Here is a 17,289-nt window from a genome sequence, read left to right on the forward strand (position 1 = left end):
GTCAGCAAAAAGGAACTCCCTTAGACACTTCGTAAGCACCCTGGTCTTCGCTCTAAGCCTCGACAGTTTGAAGAGGTTGCTGTCTGTTCTTGTGTGGAGAAAGATGCCCTCTGTAGCAGTTCCGAAGGCATATTTGAGCAAAACTGCAAAGAAGATTCAGAACAGTGTTGGAGCCAGCACACACCCCTGCTTCACTCCGCTGAGAATCTCAAAGGATTCGGATGTGGATCTGTCATATACAACTGTCCCCTTCATGCCTTCATGGAAGGCCCTAATAATGCTGAGCAGAATTGGGGGACAGCCGATCTTAGCCAGAATCGTGAACAGACCTTTTCTGCTGATGAGGTCGAATGCCTTGGTCAGGTTGATGAAGGCAATATACAGAGGTTTGTTCTGCTCCCCGCACTTTTCTTGTAGTTGCCTAACAGAGAAAACCATGTCTATGGTGGACTGTTCAGCTCTGAACCCACACTGAGACTCAGGGAAGACTCTCCGCAAGAACGTTGAGCCTCTTCAGAACAACAAATGCAAATAGCTTCCCCACGGGACTGAGAAGGGAGATGCCGCGATAGTTGTTACAATTGCTTTTGTCACCCTTGTTCTTGTAGACAGTAATGATGTTAACATCCTTCATATCTTGCGGTACGCTGCCTTCTCTCCAGCATTGGCAAAGTATTCCATGCAGCTCTGAAACTAGGGTGCTGTTGGCACATTTGAGGATTTCTGAGGGAATACCGTCTTTCCTTGGGGCTTTTCCAGAAAAGAGTGCTTTTAGTGCGTCACTGAGTTCCTCCAAGGTGGGCTCAGCATCGAGTTCAGTCATGGTGGGCAGAGGCTCGATGGCATTCAGAGCTCTCTCTGTAACTACGGTCTCTCTGGCGTACAACTGTGAGTAGTGTTCCACCAAGCATTCCATCTGCTTGGTTCTGTCCTTCAAGACCTCACCTGTGGCTGACTTAAGTGGGGCAGTCTTTCTTTGTGATGGACCGATGGCCTGCTTGATCCCATCGTACATTCCTCGCATGTTACCAGTGTCCGTGGCCTGCTGAATCTTGGAGCAGAGTTGGAGCCAGTAATCGTTGGCACACCGCTGAGCAACCTGCTGCACTTGACTCCAAGCAGACCAGAGCACCTGCAGGTTCATCTCACTGGGAGAGGACCTGTATGCAGCCAGTGCCTGTCTCTTCTTCTCAATCAGGGGCATCAGCACTTCAGTGTGGGCTTCAAACCAATCAGCAGACTTGACTGTCTTCTTCCCAAAGGTAGATATCGCAGTATTATAGATAGCGTCCCGTAGTTGTTCCCATCTCTTGCTGATATCAGCGTCGTCCGGGCGGGGCAAGGCCTCTTCAAGAACTTGGGCAAACTCGCATACTTTTGAAGGGTCATGAGTCTTGCCAGTGTCAATGCGTGGCCTCCCTTCCTTTTTGGAGCGAAAGAATCTTCGTGGCTGGATGTGCACCCTACTACACACGACCAAATGGTCAGTGTCACAGTCTGCACTGTGGTAGCTACATGTCACCCTGACATTACCTAAACAGCTGTGTTTGGTGAGGATGAGGTCAAGCTGGTGCCAATGTTTCGATTTTGGGTGTCGCCACGAAACTTTGTGCTGGGGTTTGACATTGAAGAAGGTATTGGTTAGGCAGAGGTCATGTTGGGAGCAGAGTTCAAGGAGGCGCTGTCCGTTTTCATTCATCTTCCCTGTTCCAAACTGTCCCAGACAGGATGGCCAGCTGTGGTGGTCACTGCCAATTCTGGTGTTGAAGTCGCCAAGGATGAATAGCGGCTCATGGGAAGGTACCTCACTGATGGCAACACTAAGTTCATCATAGAACTTGTCCTTAACTTCCTGGGCAGAAGTTAAAGTAGGCGCATAGGCGCTGAAGATGTTGACCATGCCCACTGGTGTTTGAAGCTGGATTTTCAGCATTCTCTCAGTTCCCACATTTGCTGGGTATGACTGAGCCAACTAGGCTGTTTCTGATTGTGAAGCTAACACCGTGTTCCCTGGTCTCTTCTGGAGGTTTCCCATGCTAGAAAAAGGAAAAGTCCTTCTCCCTGAGACAACCAGAGGATGATAGCCTTGTTTCCTGGAGGGCCACAATGTACATCCGCAGTCTTCTCAGGTCGTTGTTAATGATTGCTGTCTTCCGGGGGTTACTAATACTCTGTAGGTCTTCTCTAAGGCCCGGAGTCATGGTCCTTACATTCCATGTGCCCAGCCTAAAGGCTGGATTATTTTGTTGCTTGTTTGTTTTGACTGGTATAAGCATAATGATCCACCTGTCGGTGATTCCCTAAGCCCCACACAGCCAGTGGAGCAAGTGAACTGTGGCGAGGCAGCACCTACTTGGCTGGGGGCTGCCCAGCTTGAGGTGGGCAGTAGCTGCCCAATGAGATCCAAAGACCTCTCCCACCGTTGGAAGCAACCCCTGGAGCCTCACTCTACACCAATCGAGTGCAGTGGCTTAATACTGGTAACTGCTGCTTCCCGTGTTGTGTCACTGCTCAGAAAGCGATGCCGGAGTGTTCTCTCCAGGGCGCAGGCCTGGGCAAGTAAGTTTGAAGAACCAGCTGATGCCCAGCAGCAGGTTTCCCCTCTCCACGCCACTGATGTAATCCAAGGGAAAGGCAAAAGACAGTACAGCTTGGCACCAATGTCGTCGCAGGAGCTGCTAGAGTGAGATTGAGCACAACCTCAAGCTGCCTTAGGGGCTCCATCTCCGGATTTTTCCTCGGGGTTTACTCCCGAAGCCATTCCCATGACTAGGTATCGCCGCAAGGCAGCGGAGGTTTTAAATCAGAGTTTCCTTCTCCTAGGTGGGTGGCCTTCCCAGGCTGACGAGCCACATCTGCCTGAAGGAACTGGTTTTAAGGTGCCAGTCACCCGCCTTTGCCCCTTCTCCTGTCAGTGCAAACAGTTTCGCCGGGCTTAGAAACTAAGCCACATGTGAATGACAGGAGCTGGACTTCGATTGTCAGAGGCTATTAGAGACGCACACCATGGGAGCATTTTATAGATAGTGGGAGCTTATCCCCGCTACCACCCCCGGCTATGACAACCCTTGAAACCAGTGAAGAGGTAACTTCATCATAAACCTATGATTGATTGCTTAGGGAATACCATGAAAGTCCATTTAGGCTGAAGGGGACATCATAACATCATTGTAAAAAGGCATAAATAGTGGCAGGCCAGTGATATCGCTGTAGGCTGGGGCGGGGATTTCAAATCCTGGGATGGTCCTGTTTTGGCAAGAGAGGGTAGAACAGCTCACATCATTCCATAGTGACTGACACCTCCGCTAGCTAAGAAGCAGTATGTATGGTCTCCGAAGGAAGTCATATACTTTAATCTTTTCTTCCAAAGTGAAGAGTAAATTGTATAACTACTAGTAGCATTTCCCCTTAGTTAAAGTACAAGATGGTAGATTCATAAAACCACTTTCAAATCCCTTATTATGCACATATATCATTTATATTTTATTTATTATCTAAATTTCTTAGCTTTACATTGGATTGTTTAAAAAGTCTTTAACACAGAGATTCCCAATCTATGGGTTGGAATCCAAACATGGGTTGCAATTAGATTTGCTAAGGATCGCCAGCAGCTCGGAGCTCCATGTGACCCTCAAAGGAGCCATTTGCAGCTCCTTAATGCTGCCACATCCAGCAGTTATCTCTATCAATAGCGAAGCAATTACTCGTTACAAAGACAGCTTCTCCACCTTTGATATTCCTAGCCATCCCAGGCAAGCCACTTAACAGACTCTTGCAGTAAGTAATTTTTGCCCCCCCGCCCCTTCTCCATTCCCTGCTTTTGGCCCCCTTCTGCTCTATGTAGCTGATCTGTCAGTTTTCATTTTTTTGTTTGCATCTCCCCCCGCACCTGAGTGTGACTCACCCAGCCCCCCCCCCCAAGCCTGACTGTGACTCCTCTCAGTCTGAGTGTGATTCCTGCCCCCCCAGCCCCTCCAGCCTCAGAGTGTCGGGTTTAAGATGGGGGAGAGGGGAGGAGCAGTTTGGGGCTGAGGGTCTTTCCCCCTCCACAGCTCAGATCAACTATAATAAAAACATAATTAACTACAATAAAGATAGTGTTATTATTTTATCATTATTAATGTATTTTCCTTTTTTCTATGAAATAATTACTATGAATATATAAACATGAGTGGGCACATTTTTATATTGTTTCCTCAGGCACAAAATTAGCTAGTTACTGCACTGCTCCCTCATCCCAGTTTTTGAATTGCCTTGGGTCACCAAGTCATCCTGAATTGCCAAAATGGGTCCACGGGTGGAAAAGGTTGGGAACTGCTGCTTTAATAGAATCCAAAATTACTGTGCAAACAGCTCAGCTGGTGCTTTGATTTTCATCCATTTGTCCTGTGGCATGTGACCATTTTTTGTAGCCGCTCATCTGAAATTTGTGAGCTTTTATTAAATTTCTCTCTGAATCTTTTATTCTGAGTAGCATTAAAGATAACTGCACACATTTCATGTAGATTATTGAAAGAATTAGCATACTTTAAAGAATCTGGAAAAAGATACAGTACAATTTTGTGAATTAATTTCTGTAATGTGAGATGTTTCAAATTAAGAATTTCAAGTGTACTGCAGATATTTATGTTGGAAAAACAAATGCATTTGAGCATCCCGTGTGAAATATACAGACATCCATATGAACTCAAAACAACTTAAAAATTGACTCATAATGCAAGCCTTTCTAAAACTCTCATTGCGACTGCAAAAGTGTTAAAAGTGAGGTGTAGTCCCATATCTCTTATGCAGAGAGTGGACAAGAGAATTAGGATTCAAGAGTTCTGATTCCTACAATGTTTTGCCATACAACTTTATGTGACTTTTGAAAATAAACTGAATCAAACTGTCTTTTTACCCGTCAGATTGGTTGCTCAATCTAATAGTGTATTCTGAGGTTTAATTAAGGTCTAAAAAACCCCACTTTTATAATCAATAGAAATCTCAGTTCTGGATGAACAATCTGAGTTGTGTGTGTGGAGTTTTTTTCACTGCAGAGGCACCTGTATTCCTGACCATGACTGGGTATAAATGTTCTCTCATATCTTCGGTCTCCCTAGCTATTTTGTTCTTATAAAAAAGAGAACAGAAGTAAACAATTTTTTCTCAGGAAAGACCAGAGATTGGGAATCTTATCCACTTCCATACGTTATTGCTCACAACAGCGAGGAGAAGCATGGTATGAGAATTGTGTCTGAAGACAATACACTTGGCATCTTTGGCATGCTGTTGTTATGCTTAAAAGGAGTTAGCATATGCTCGCTCTCTCTCTCTCACACACACACACAGACCACACACTCACACAGACACACACACATGCACACACCAGTTTCAATTAGTTGGCCAAACTAATGAAATATGAGGATGGATTGGGATCACATTCTGATACATTTGTAGATACATACGATGTTTTCAGAGCTGTTACATCATTTCATTCATTCAGAATATTTAACATTGCTGGGTTAAGAAAGTTCTAAAAGCTGCCTTGTTTCTTCATGTCTTTGGAAGGGACATTCCTGTACCATAGCAAAATGCCCTTGAACTCCCAGTGATTACCAAAAAAAAACCCCAAGCAGTCCTGTAGCGCCTTAAAGACAAACAATTTTATTATTAGGTAATGAGCTGATGTGGGTCTCCTGTCGCGCCTTAAAGACAAACAATGTCATTAGACTAACGATTTTCATTGGTAAGACCTGTGGGGACTGCAACCCTGCTGCAGGGGACAGCGGGGGCAGCCGCGGCTCTCGGTTGCCCCATGGCTTGGGACACCGGGAACGCGGCTGCTGCCCTGCCAGCGAAGCTCCTGCCTTCTGCCCGCTGTGGGAAGCCGGCTGTGAGCCGCACCAATCTGGCTCCCGCCAGCCAGGGGTAGCCGGGTGACAGCCCTGCGGGTACGGCTCCCGGCTCGCCCAGCGGGGGGCAGCCACCTGCGCTGTAAAAAAGGGGAATACGGGGCAATTAGCCCCTTTGGCAAAATAAATCGGGATGGCGCCCGAAATACGGGGCTGTCCTGCCCCACACGGGACGGATGTCACCCCACTCAAGGGCCACAGGATGTGACTGCGAATGGTGACAGATGAACGGCGGCATCCAGCCCGCCATGCTAGCGGAGAAGGGTGAGCGACCGACCACTGACGCAGAGCGCAGGGAGGGTGGGGGCCGGGGCCGGGGGGGGTTGTATTGTGACGTCCGGTCCGTCCGGCCGGGACAGTGGCATCCCCAAGTGAGGGAGATCTCAGCCGGGGCATGGAGGGAGGGCTCGGGGCCTGGGCAGGCGCTGGGGGTCGGAGCCCCTGATAGGGGCGCGCCCAGCCCGGGATGAGGGGAGCAGGCCAGTCTCAGGCCTCGACAGAACCGGGAGCAACATTCCAAGTCACCGCGGCCGCCAGGCGCGGAGGGGGCGGGGGGAGGAGCCAGGACACGGAAGGGCCCCAGCGAAATCTCGCGATATCCTGGCCGAGGGTTGGAGTCGGAGTCTGTCCTGGGGCTGAGGGGAGGCCGCAGTGCCCGGGAGACAGCGCAGGTGAGTGAGTCGGACCTGGAGGGGGGTTGTCCGCTAGGCCGGAGGTCTGGGCAGCGCCGCTCCTGTCTCCGACCCCCATGAGCTCCTGGGGCTCCCCGCGCCTTCTGCAGCGCCCGACGCGGCGCGCCCCCTTCAGTTCCACGGCTCAGCCGCTGCCATAGTTACCGACGGGCTGCGACTCCTGCGGGGGAGGGGGCACCGGGTAACCGACAACGTCCTTTCTCCCTGCAGCCTCTCCCCCCGCAGAGCCTGCTGTCCCCCCTCGATTTGCGGCCCCTCCCCCCCGCAGAGCCTGCTATCCCCCCTCGATTTGCGGCCCCTCCCCCGACAGAGCCTGCTGCCCCCCTTGCCCTGCAGTCCTTCGCCCCCCCACAGAGCCTGCTGTCCCCCTCGCTCTGCGGCCCCTCCCCCCGCAGAGTCTGCTGTCCCCCTCGATTTGCGACCCCTCCCCACCGACAGAGCCTGATGCCCCCTTTGCCCTGGGGCCCCTCCCCCCACAGAGCCTGATGCCCCCCTTGCCCTGCAGTCCTTCGCCCCCCCCCCCGCAGAGCCTGCTGTCCCCCTCGCCCTGCGGCCCCTCCCCCCCGCGGAGCCTGCTGTCCCCCTCGCCCTGCGGCCCTCCCCCCCTGCACAGCCTGCTGTCCCCCCTCGATTTGTGGCCCCTCCCCCCCCGCAGAGCCTGCTATCCCCCCTCGATTTGCGGCCCCTCCCCTCCGCAGAGCCTGCTGACCCCCTTGCTCTGGGGCCCCTCCCCCCGCAGAGCCTGCTGCCCCCCCACAGAGCCTGCTGTCCCCCTCGATTTGCGGCCCCCTCCCGCCCCGCAGAGCCTGCTGTCCCCTCTCTCCTTGCAACCCCTCCCCAGGCTACTTGCCCCCCCGCCACCTGCAGCTTCTCCTCCTGCGCAGCCTGCTGTTCCCCCTCGTCCGCAGCCTCCCCCACACAGAATGTGCTGTTATGCAGAGGAGATATTGTTGTGGGGGGACAGCAGTTTATGAGGCTGTGCTGTATATTGTCAGGGTCAAGAAGTCATGTGGGGTGGAGAGATGCTGCACAGTGGGGGAACAACAGGCTGCTTATGTGTGTGTGTGGGCGGTGAGATGCAGTACAGAGGGAAAAACAGGAGGTTATATGGGGGGTGATGCTGTGTGGTTGTGGAAGGGAAGAGTAGGATATGCAGGGGTCGTTGTGCAGCAGGATATGCAGGGGTCGGTGCTCTCTGTAAGCTGAGCACTCTGGCAGCTGCCCAGGAGAGATTTGGGTGCCACCCAGTTGATGAGCAGAGCACTCTCAGTGGGCAGTATGTGTTTTGTACTAGTGGTGCACAGTCACACATGCTTTGGTGTGTATAACAAAATTTATTCTGCTTATGGATAGGAAAACTTAGAGAACATTGTAAGGGGGGGGATAGGAGGCTCTGCAATGGGGGAAGGGCTGCTCGGCAAAGGGGAACAGCAGGTTCTCTGGGAGGAGGAAAGGGCAGGAGGGGAACAGCAGGCTCTGTGGCAAAGAGCAGGTTCAGGGGAGGAGTGGGGCCTGCTGTCCAGACATGCCATACAGCACTTCCAGCTGCATAACCTGTCCCTCTGGCCACACACCATCTGCCACCTCCCATCTGTTCCCCTTTCTCCTGCATAACTGGTTCATATTCCATTCGCTCACATAGTTTGTTAACATCTTCCCCTCCCCATGGCCATATACCTCCTCCTCCATCAGCATATGATACGAAAAAAAGTCAGACTAAAAAATAAACAGCAACGTATAGAGCAAAAACAAAATGAAATAATATCATCAGCTATGATGGCAAGGAAGGCGTAACCTTGTATCTGGCTTTAATAATAGAAAATATGTATCATTAGTGTATGATATCAAAAATGTAAGGTGCTTGCAGCATACCTGCAAGTTGATCATGGAACACCAATGTTCTGTGGAACATAGACTAAGAAACATTGACCTATACAGCTTCTCTCCGATAGACTTTTGTCTACTCTACCGCTGATGCTTCTATGATGGGTTCAGTCACAGAGATCCCCTTGAGACTGTCACTCACATTGCTGAGCCTGCCTTCCTGCTATCTGAGGCACCTGACCACTCTGTTTTGCTGACCTAGAACCTTTGCCCTTCTTGAGCTCTGATACAAAGTTACACTCACATTCCATAGCAGAGTAACACAGGGGAGATCATCGCAGCTCTGGGAAGGCTCAGTCACGGGACTTGACACAGCATGCAGGTGTACAGCCCTAATGGGACCAGTACCCCAGATAAATCCATCATATTCTGTATAAAATTTATGCTAAGCAAGCTTGTGACTTGTTTGTCCCCTTTATCATTGGAAAAGCAATGTGCACAGCTGTTATCCCACACGTAACAATTATCTACATTGGGTTTCTTAAAAAAAGTGATTGTGTGAAAAGTAGGATTTAAATGTTTGCAAGTGATAGAAAGATCAAAGTAAGTTACTAAACGAAATAAAACATGCCAGCAAAACCTAATATGCTAAGAACACTTGTTACAAATCATAATTTGTCACTCTAGTTCTTATTTCAGGTAAAGTCCTTCTCAGACCAGAGAGATTTTTTCTGATCCAGATCCTGCAGTTCTCTACCATTGGCCTTACAGTCCTTTTATTTCCAGATGTCTTCATGTATCCACTCTGGTTGGGGAGGCAATCTATAAGATGACTGTAATTGTTTACTTCCCTTCCCTTGTATAGTATGTCCCCATGCTGGGAAGTGTTTGTTCGAGTCCATAAAACTTTGGCAAAGTACAAATTCATGGTGGATTCCAGCATCAGGTGACATGGACTCATGTTTGTAGAATGTCTTCAGGGAGACAGCTCTCATCCCACTTGCCTTTCTGTAGCTAATAGGCTATTAGCTCTGTGTGTGCCTTCTTCATTGTTCTCATTCATTCTCTCTGTTATTATTCTTCATTGTAGTTCCTGATGAGCTGGAGATAGGCTTTTCTTAATATGAAAATATTGGTAATGTGTCTACAGTCAGTATTCCTAATTTCAGATACAGAAATAGTACCTACATACAAACAGAACATATACATTCTGTGGCTTACAAGCTTTCCAGTGATGTTACATGAAAAATTTTGCAAAAAGCATATTCCTATTCATAAGCAGATTTCCATAAAGAATATGGGGTGCAATGTCACATACCTATTACTGCATCTTCCACCATTTCATTCACCTATTTGTTCTTGTCTCTTGGGCCATACAGCACTGTAACCATGCTTTCATGATCATAACTGAAAATGCCAGATTCATATCACGCTGCTGAAAAAAGGGTAAACCTGTCCCAAAATGTTGGTAGTTATTACCCATGAGATATACCAAACCAATTCCTTCTGCCCCTCCCCCCCCCACCAGTAACGTCTGTCTCAGCATATTGGCTTCTTAGTCATCGATCAGAGTAGTTCCTGAGTCATTCCAGTATTGTAACCCCATCAAAACTACTGATTTTAGAGATGAGTGATTCCTTATAACCAGTCCCATTTAGTACAGTAAAACCCCAATTAGCTGACACAAACAGGACTGATGGATGGTTGGATATCCCGAGATGTCAGGTGATTGGGGATGGGGTGGGGTGTGTGCATTGGATACAATGGACTGTTGGATTACTGGGTGTTGGATAATCGGGGTTGTGCTATAATAGGCCAATCTGATACACACCTAGGTAAATATACAGCTTAAGTCTTACCCAGAAATCATGTTGCCAGTCTTTCAGTATCTAAAATAGTATCTAAAATCGAAAGGTCTGTTTATAAAGAGAAGGAAAGGTGAGAGTTGAAATTGGTTGTACCAGTGCATTACCTAGACAGGTGGTAAGATCTCCATACCTAGAGGTTTTTACATCCCGACTTGATAAAGTCCTGGTTGGGATGATTTAGTTAAGGTTGGTTCTACTATGGGCATAGGGCTGGACTCCATGACCACCTGAGTTCTCTTCCAGCTCTAGGATTCTATGATTCTATGAATCACATACAGACATGAGTAAAGTTCTGCTGTCAGATTGGTAGTGTTATTGAGCTTTATAGTTGCAGACGGATCTTTCGGCATCAATCCCAATCTATGTCAATGTCTATTACAGGGGCACGTGGGCATCTGGGGATGTCATCCTAAATGGCTTGCAACTTGCCCTGTGAGCATCCAAGCAGATCTGAGGTGAAAAAGGATCTTATCCAAAAGACCCTTATACTTAATTTCTAGCAGCCTCTGAGCCTGGGATAACAATAGGCTTTTGTTGTAACCTTCTGTCTCCCAAACATTGAAGCAATTAGCATAGGATATCCATTAAACACTTCATATTCAGTTTACCACAGCCTTCAAAGACACAGAGACAATAATACTACTTCATCCAAGTTTCGCTGCAAATGTTCGGTATTCCCTTTTGAATTTGAATGAAGGCTGTCCTAATAGATGAGTTTTGCTTATTTATATAACAAGACTTGAGCAAACACCTACCATTCTAAAGCTCTAACCATGCAGATTTGCGTTTGAAGTTCTTCTCTAACTTAATGTAACAGCCCAACTCTCATTTACATATCTTCCTAACAAATCTTCCAAAGTAGACACAGAGTCATTCAGCCTGTGAGCTGGTTTATTCTTTCTGGCTGTGGCTACATGTCACATCTTCATTAGACATCTACCTTTTCGGTCAGATAATATGACAATCACCTGTTTACTGTCTAGCCATACAGAACCTCTTACACCTATTATTTCCCTTACACATACATATACAACCTTGTGTGCCTGCTTATACTCACATTTGGCTCTACCACACAGCAATACCTCCCACTTTCCATCATTCACCTTACCATGTAGCACTGTACATCCCTTCATATATCAGTTCATTCCTCACCTAGTCATAGAGCATGGCCTATCCTCTCACCTCCTCACTCAACCATTCATCCTCTCATCTAGCCTTAGTCACTTCCCAGTACTCCCTTGTACACTTCTTCATCTTCCCCGTATGGTGTTTCTGATTTCTCCATCACAGATCAAGTCATCCTCTTACCCAGCCATAGCGTACATCCTGTTCCCCCATCGAGCAGTTGAACACTTCTAACTCTCTCCACCACACATCTGTTCGCTGTCTCATGCAGCAATAAAGTACCTCCTACTCCCCCCATTCCATCCACTTATCTTCTCATTCCCCATCGATAGAGTTGTTTTTGGTGGGTTCCATTCATCTACTCCCCCACCCTGGGATACAGCAGCCTCCAGTTCCTCATTCCATTTGTTTTCTCCTTTCTCCAGTGATATAGCAGCTTGAGGTTTCCCAACCCTCTTCTCTCCCTCTTTCCTGGAACCTACATATATGTCTAGAATAGCCACCCTCTGTGGCCTGGGCTCTCATGCCCTCAGTTACTGTGCTTTGAAAGGAAGGTATTTTGTGATGAACAATTTGGAAGTTGGGAGTGGGAAAGGGTGGGAACCTCAAAACAGTGAGTTAAACTCCTGTCTGGTGTGAGTATACAAAACTGCTGAAATCCGTAATCATTATGCCATGGTTACATTTGATCCACTGTGGATATGGAGTCTGCTTTTCCACAAGTCCAGCATTTAGTAAAGAATATCCAGATGGCACACTGCAAAATATTTTAAGCTGTTTTTGGATGCTTTTGTGTGTTTGTTGCTTGTAAGAAAGACGTACACATTACAGACCAATTTATGCTTTCAGAAATATACACAATATAGAAGAAAAATAGAATCTACATGATTTATGATGTGAATAACCTATTTGTTCTGCACCAGACATAGTTACTTTTGATAGAGAGCTTTCTATGGCCCTGTCATCTAATTAAGAACATGTTATAGTGATGCTCAAATATATTCCTTCACTACATCAACTAAGTAACAGAGAGAAAGCTGTGCTAGTCTATACTATCAAAACAAAAAATCAGTCCAGTAGCATTTTAAAGACTAACAGAATAATTTATTAGGTGATGAGCTTTCGTGGGACAGACCCACTTCTTCAGATCATAGCCATACCATAACAGACTCAATATTTAAGGCACAGAGAACCAAAAATAGTAATCAAGGTTTAGGGGGAAAAGAGGCCTTGACCTGACCTGAAAGTTTGCATCTTACTGAAGAGGAATTTTCACATTACCACGAAGTAATGTGAAGTGTAAACAGAATTTGATGAGTTAACATTGTACAGCAGAAGTAAAATGGAGTCTGTGGTGTTCAGGCTTAGAGTGATTTTTAATTTTTGTTATCTTAGCACTTCTCGTTTTCTAGGGTTGTTTTCAAACATGAAAGCCCAGAGTTTTTTTAACTTTTCCTTAAGGTCAAATTTTCTAAACCGTTATTCTTGTTGCTGTCCTCTGAGCTCTCCAGTTTCTACGGCCATGTCTACACTATCCCGAAACTTCGAAATGGCCGTGCAAATGGCCATTTCGAAGTTTACTAATGAAGCACTGAAATACATATTCAGCGCCTCATTAAAATGCCGGCGGCCGCGGCACTTCAAAATCGCCACAGCTCGCCACTGGGTGGCTCATCCAGATAGAGCTCCTTTTTGAAAGGACCCTGGCAACTTCAAAATCCCCTTATTCCTATCTGCTGAATTGAATATTCTGTGCTTCATTAGCATTAGCACACTTCTGGACGCTGCACTTCGAAGGTGCCGCTTTCAAATGCTCGTGGCTTAGTGCGGCTACACGGGGGTTCTTTTCTAAAGGACCCCGTGCCTTTCAAATCCCCTTATTCCCCTTTGCTGAGAGGAATAAGGGGATTTTGAAAGGTGCGGGTACCTTTTGAAAAGAACTCTTGTGTTGCTGCAGCGAGCATTCAAAAGCGGTGCTTTTGAAGCGCTGTGGCCGGAAGTGTCCTAAGACTAATGAGGCGCTGAATATTCAATTCAGCACCTCATTAGTAATCTTCAAAATGGCCATTTGCATGGCCATTTCGAAGTTTCGGCCAAGTGTGGCCACAGCCTAAGTCAAAAGCCTTGTTAAAATGTAGTTATGTCACATCTGCTTTTTCCCCACGTTCAGTAGGCAGTAATAGTCTGTGCGGGCTACTGCTTTTAACTTTATCTCTTCAGTGCTTTCAAATTGATTGTTTAATAATTTTGGTATCTTTCCATGCTTAAAGATAGGCTTATGAGTCTAAAATTTCCCAGATCATCTTTGTTTCACTTTTCAAAAATTAGGTACAACTTTTGTCCTGCAGTTCTCTGGGACCTCAATCACACTTCATGAGTTCTTGAGGAAAAGTGCTAATGATTCTGAGATTGTTTCAGGTATTTCCTAAAGTATCCTAGGAAGAATTTCATCAGGACCTGCCAACTTGAATACATCTAATTTATGTGACTAGTCTTCAGCCTGTTCTTTCCCTGTTTTTTACTTTTGTTCCTTCCTCCATGTTGTTAATATTAATTAAATTGAGTATCTTGTTGCTACAATGTTTTCCTTCTTTTGCTTTATCTTTAGAAATGGGTATGCATTCTGAAGATGTAGAACTCTAACGTGGCACCTGGGACAAGTTCATAATGGCATCAGAGCTTTGTAAAACAATCTCAGAGGCAAAGCTGGAAAGGCACAAGAACTTGTTCTTAAATTACCGAAATCTGCATAATTTTCCTTTGGAATTATTGAAGGATGAAGGCCTACAGTACCTGGAGAGACTTTACATGAAAAGAAACTCCTTGACCACACTGGTATGATAAATTGTTTGTTGTATTACTTATTGTCCGTGTTTGTAGTTTGAAAATGTCTGATGTGAAAGGTGTGATGAAGTGCATTTTTGTAGCCTGTTATTTTCAGAAAGGCTTGTTTTGAGTGGTGCTAAACATCAATCAGGACCTAGCTCCATTGTGAAGATTTTAAACACAGATTTTGCCCACAAGTCGAATGCTCCATTTTCCTTTTTATTGTTTGGTAAAACTCTCCTGAGAGGCATCACACTTTGCAGATCTTCTTCGTTTGTCCAGCTGGATAGCGTTTTCTTTGCTATGTGTCTAATTGAAAATGCAGTAGGTGCTAGTCTTAGGCTGTGATCCTAAGCTGGCCTTTCAGACTGGTAGAACCCATGGCTATTGGCTACCCTATCCAAGGAATGTAGAAATGTCTGGGCTAACCTGAGGTTATATTTAAAATCTTCCTTAGAAAACAATTTAGTAAGGTTGTAGCTCTTCTTACTGCAAATCAGTGAATCAATACTTGGCAATTACTCAGTATGATTTGGTCTTTTCCCTGCAGAATACTGGCTATTGTGCACCTGCTTTGTGAAGCAAATTTCCTTTTTCCTAATTATTAACTCAAGTTATACTTATGTCACAGACTTTTAGTTGGTTCTTACTGAGTCAGCTGTGCAGTCTGTTTACAGTTACATCAAGTTTAGACGTTAAATGCTGTTTGTTGGAAGAGGCTGGAGTAATACCCTGTTGATGAGTATCGGAGAGGTAGCTGTGTTAGTCTGTAGCTTTGAGAACAACAACAAGTCTCGTGGCACCTGGTAGACTAACGGATATTTTGGAGCATAAGCTTTCGTGGGCAAAGGCCTGCTTCATCAGATGCAACCCTGTTGATGGTCATATACTCATTAATGTGCAAGATTTCTGCTCTGAGCTTTTAAAACTCAAATTGACTACCTCATTCCTTCTATTTTAGTGTAATCACACATTTTATTTTTTGAGCTGTTTCATGTTGTGAGGGAAAGATCAGTAATTTTTTATTGAGGGTGTAAACAGAATCTACTACAGGTTGAACCTCTCTCATCTGGCGCCTTCGGGACCTGACCTGTGCCGATGAGAGAATTTGCTGGATGATTGGAGGTCAATATTGTCTTGCACATTGCCAACATTTCCACTGCCTGCTGAACTCTTAGAAGACATTGGGGGTAAATTACAGCTAAGTAAGAGCCACGAGTTCTTGCTCTGTGTTTTGTGCTGTAAACAAACTTTATGGGACCATGGGAAACTTGGCCATATCCATGATAAATGGTCGTATGGCTAACTAAAATTGTGCTGGGCTTCCGAGTTTGACAGCGAAGAGATTTTCCAGTTAGAGAGGTTCAACCTGTACGCTAAAACAGACACATTGGAAGCATCTATTGGACTAATAAATAGTTTAGTGCAGGAATTCATTAGCATTGATCTAGAGATAAGTTAGACTGAAATGTTTTCCATGAGAATGCTTTAAAGCAAAAAACTTTTTTTTTACAGGTCAAGCTAGTTTCTGCATGTATTTAACATTGAGAAAAATATACAAGGAAAAGAATATTATGCAAAAACCTTTCTAGGTTACATTAGGGGACTGCATGCATATCATGTCGAAAATGGATGTAATACAGACTTTCCAGCAGGTGGCAATCACTGCTTAGCTTTTTCTTGTTTTCTTTTGTGACTTGAGTGAAACTTTCATTTAAAAAATTAACTCTGTTGTGGAGTTTCTGGTTACTACTTCATAGTTAAGGCTGAGCTGAGGTTTGTACTTAAGTATATGAGAAATATACCCATACTATCTGTTACATAATTTTTCCAATTATGAAGAAATAAGTGTGGGGAAGGAATATTGTTTAAATTTAGATGAAGAATGAACATGAAAATGAATCATGCTGTACATGATTATGTTGCCATACTGTGTGCTGTTAAATCTTCTTCATTAAAACTTATTTCCAGTTCTGCATATCTAAATTCTGCTTTCCATATAGTTAGTTATAACCAGATTTTTAAAATTAAAATGCAGTCACCCCTTTTAGAGTAGATTTCCTAAACAGTAACATTCTCTTAATCTTGAGTAAGCATTTTCAGTATGGAATCCAATGTAATACATTCTGTCCTCTAATACAATTCCCGTTAGTTGCTCTTTCCAAGAAAACGTATATCTGTCTTTATTGGCAAAATAGGGCATGTTTTTCAGTGTTAGCTTAACATGACTGAAAAGCCTTACTAAGCTTTAGGCTAACATGCTTCTCCAGTATGCTAAAATACACCCAGTTAATACAGATTCATACAAAATTCTGATGTCTCACTTGGCTCATTTGGCAGAGACCCACTTGGTCAGGTCTTTCCCCATGAAAGTTTACACTCCAAAATATCTGTTAGTCTACAAGGTGCCACAGGACTTCTTCTTGTTTTTGAAGATGCAGACTAACATGGCTACCTCTCTGATACATGGTTCCTTTGCACAACTCAGGCAATTCAAACATCCGATTTTGGCCACACTGGCCAGCTGAGATTTTTCTGTGTTACGAGAGGCCTTCAGATGGCATGAACCATTAGTTAGTTCCCACGCCAGTTTCCCTTCCCTCTGGGGCAGGGGTGCGCAAAATGGGCTCAGGGCATGAAATTTTGTAAAGGGGTGTAGCACGATTAGCTTCTGGGTCTCAGGCTCATCCAGCTCATTAAAAATGTTGAAATATGTTACTGTTCTTATGTATGTGTATTCACATTTATATACAGATTAATAACATTTTTACATTTTTATATACTTATTTTCTTACATGTGCTGAAAGTTTTTTCTTTTTTTTCTTCCTTTTTCTTTTTTTCAAATGACCGTAACCAAAATTTCTGTTGTTTGGATTACATTAGATGAATTTTGAGGGCAGGTCTGCTAATCACAGGGACAAAAAGTGGGGCCTGATGTAAAAAGTTTGCTCACCCCTGCTCTAGGGTACAGGGAATGTGTCAGGGGACAGAAGGGAACTGGTAAGAGTTCAAGCACCTTCTGTTTCGACTAGTTCAGAATCAAGGGCTATGTCTACACTGCAG

General features: G+C 45.3%; 1 protein-coding gene across 4 annotated transcripts in view; it reads left to right on the plus strand.

Moving 5' to 3' along the window:
• The first annotated feature begins 5,917 nt into the window (after positions 1-5,917).
• LRRC28 (leucine rich repeat containing 28) overlaps positions 5,918-17,289 on the plus strand; it is a 93,724-nt gene continuing 82,352 nt past the window's right edge. For 2 of the 4 annotated variants that reach the window (XM_075006975.1, XM_075006973.1), the window contains exons 1-2: positions 6,484-6,562; positions 14,009-14,235. In XM_075006975.1, the coding sequence (XP_074863076.1) occupies positions 14,068-14,235 (168 nt within the window). In that variant the 5' untranslated portion in view covers positions 6,484-6,562; positions 14,009-14,067. Of the gene's footprint in view, positions 6,156-6,483; positions 6,563-14,008; positions 14,236-17,289 lie in introns of those variants that run through there. The other 2 variants (XM_075006974.1, XM_075006976.1) reach the window with 2 other exon arrangements.

The sequence above is a fragment of the Carettochelys insculpta genome, chromosome 12, assembly GCF_033958435.1.
Source record: "Carettochelys insculpta isolate YL-2023 chromosome 12, ASM3395843v1, whole genome shotgun sequence".
In the NCBI taxonomy this organism is placed as follows: Eukaryota; Metazoa; Chordata; order Testudines; family Carettochelyidae; genus Carettochelys; species Carettochelys insculpta.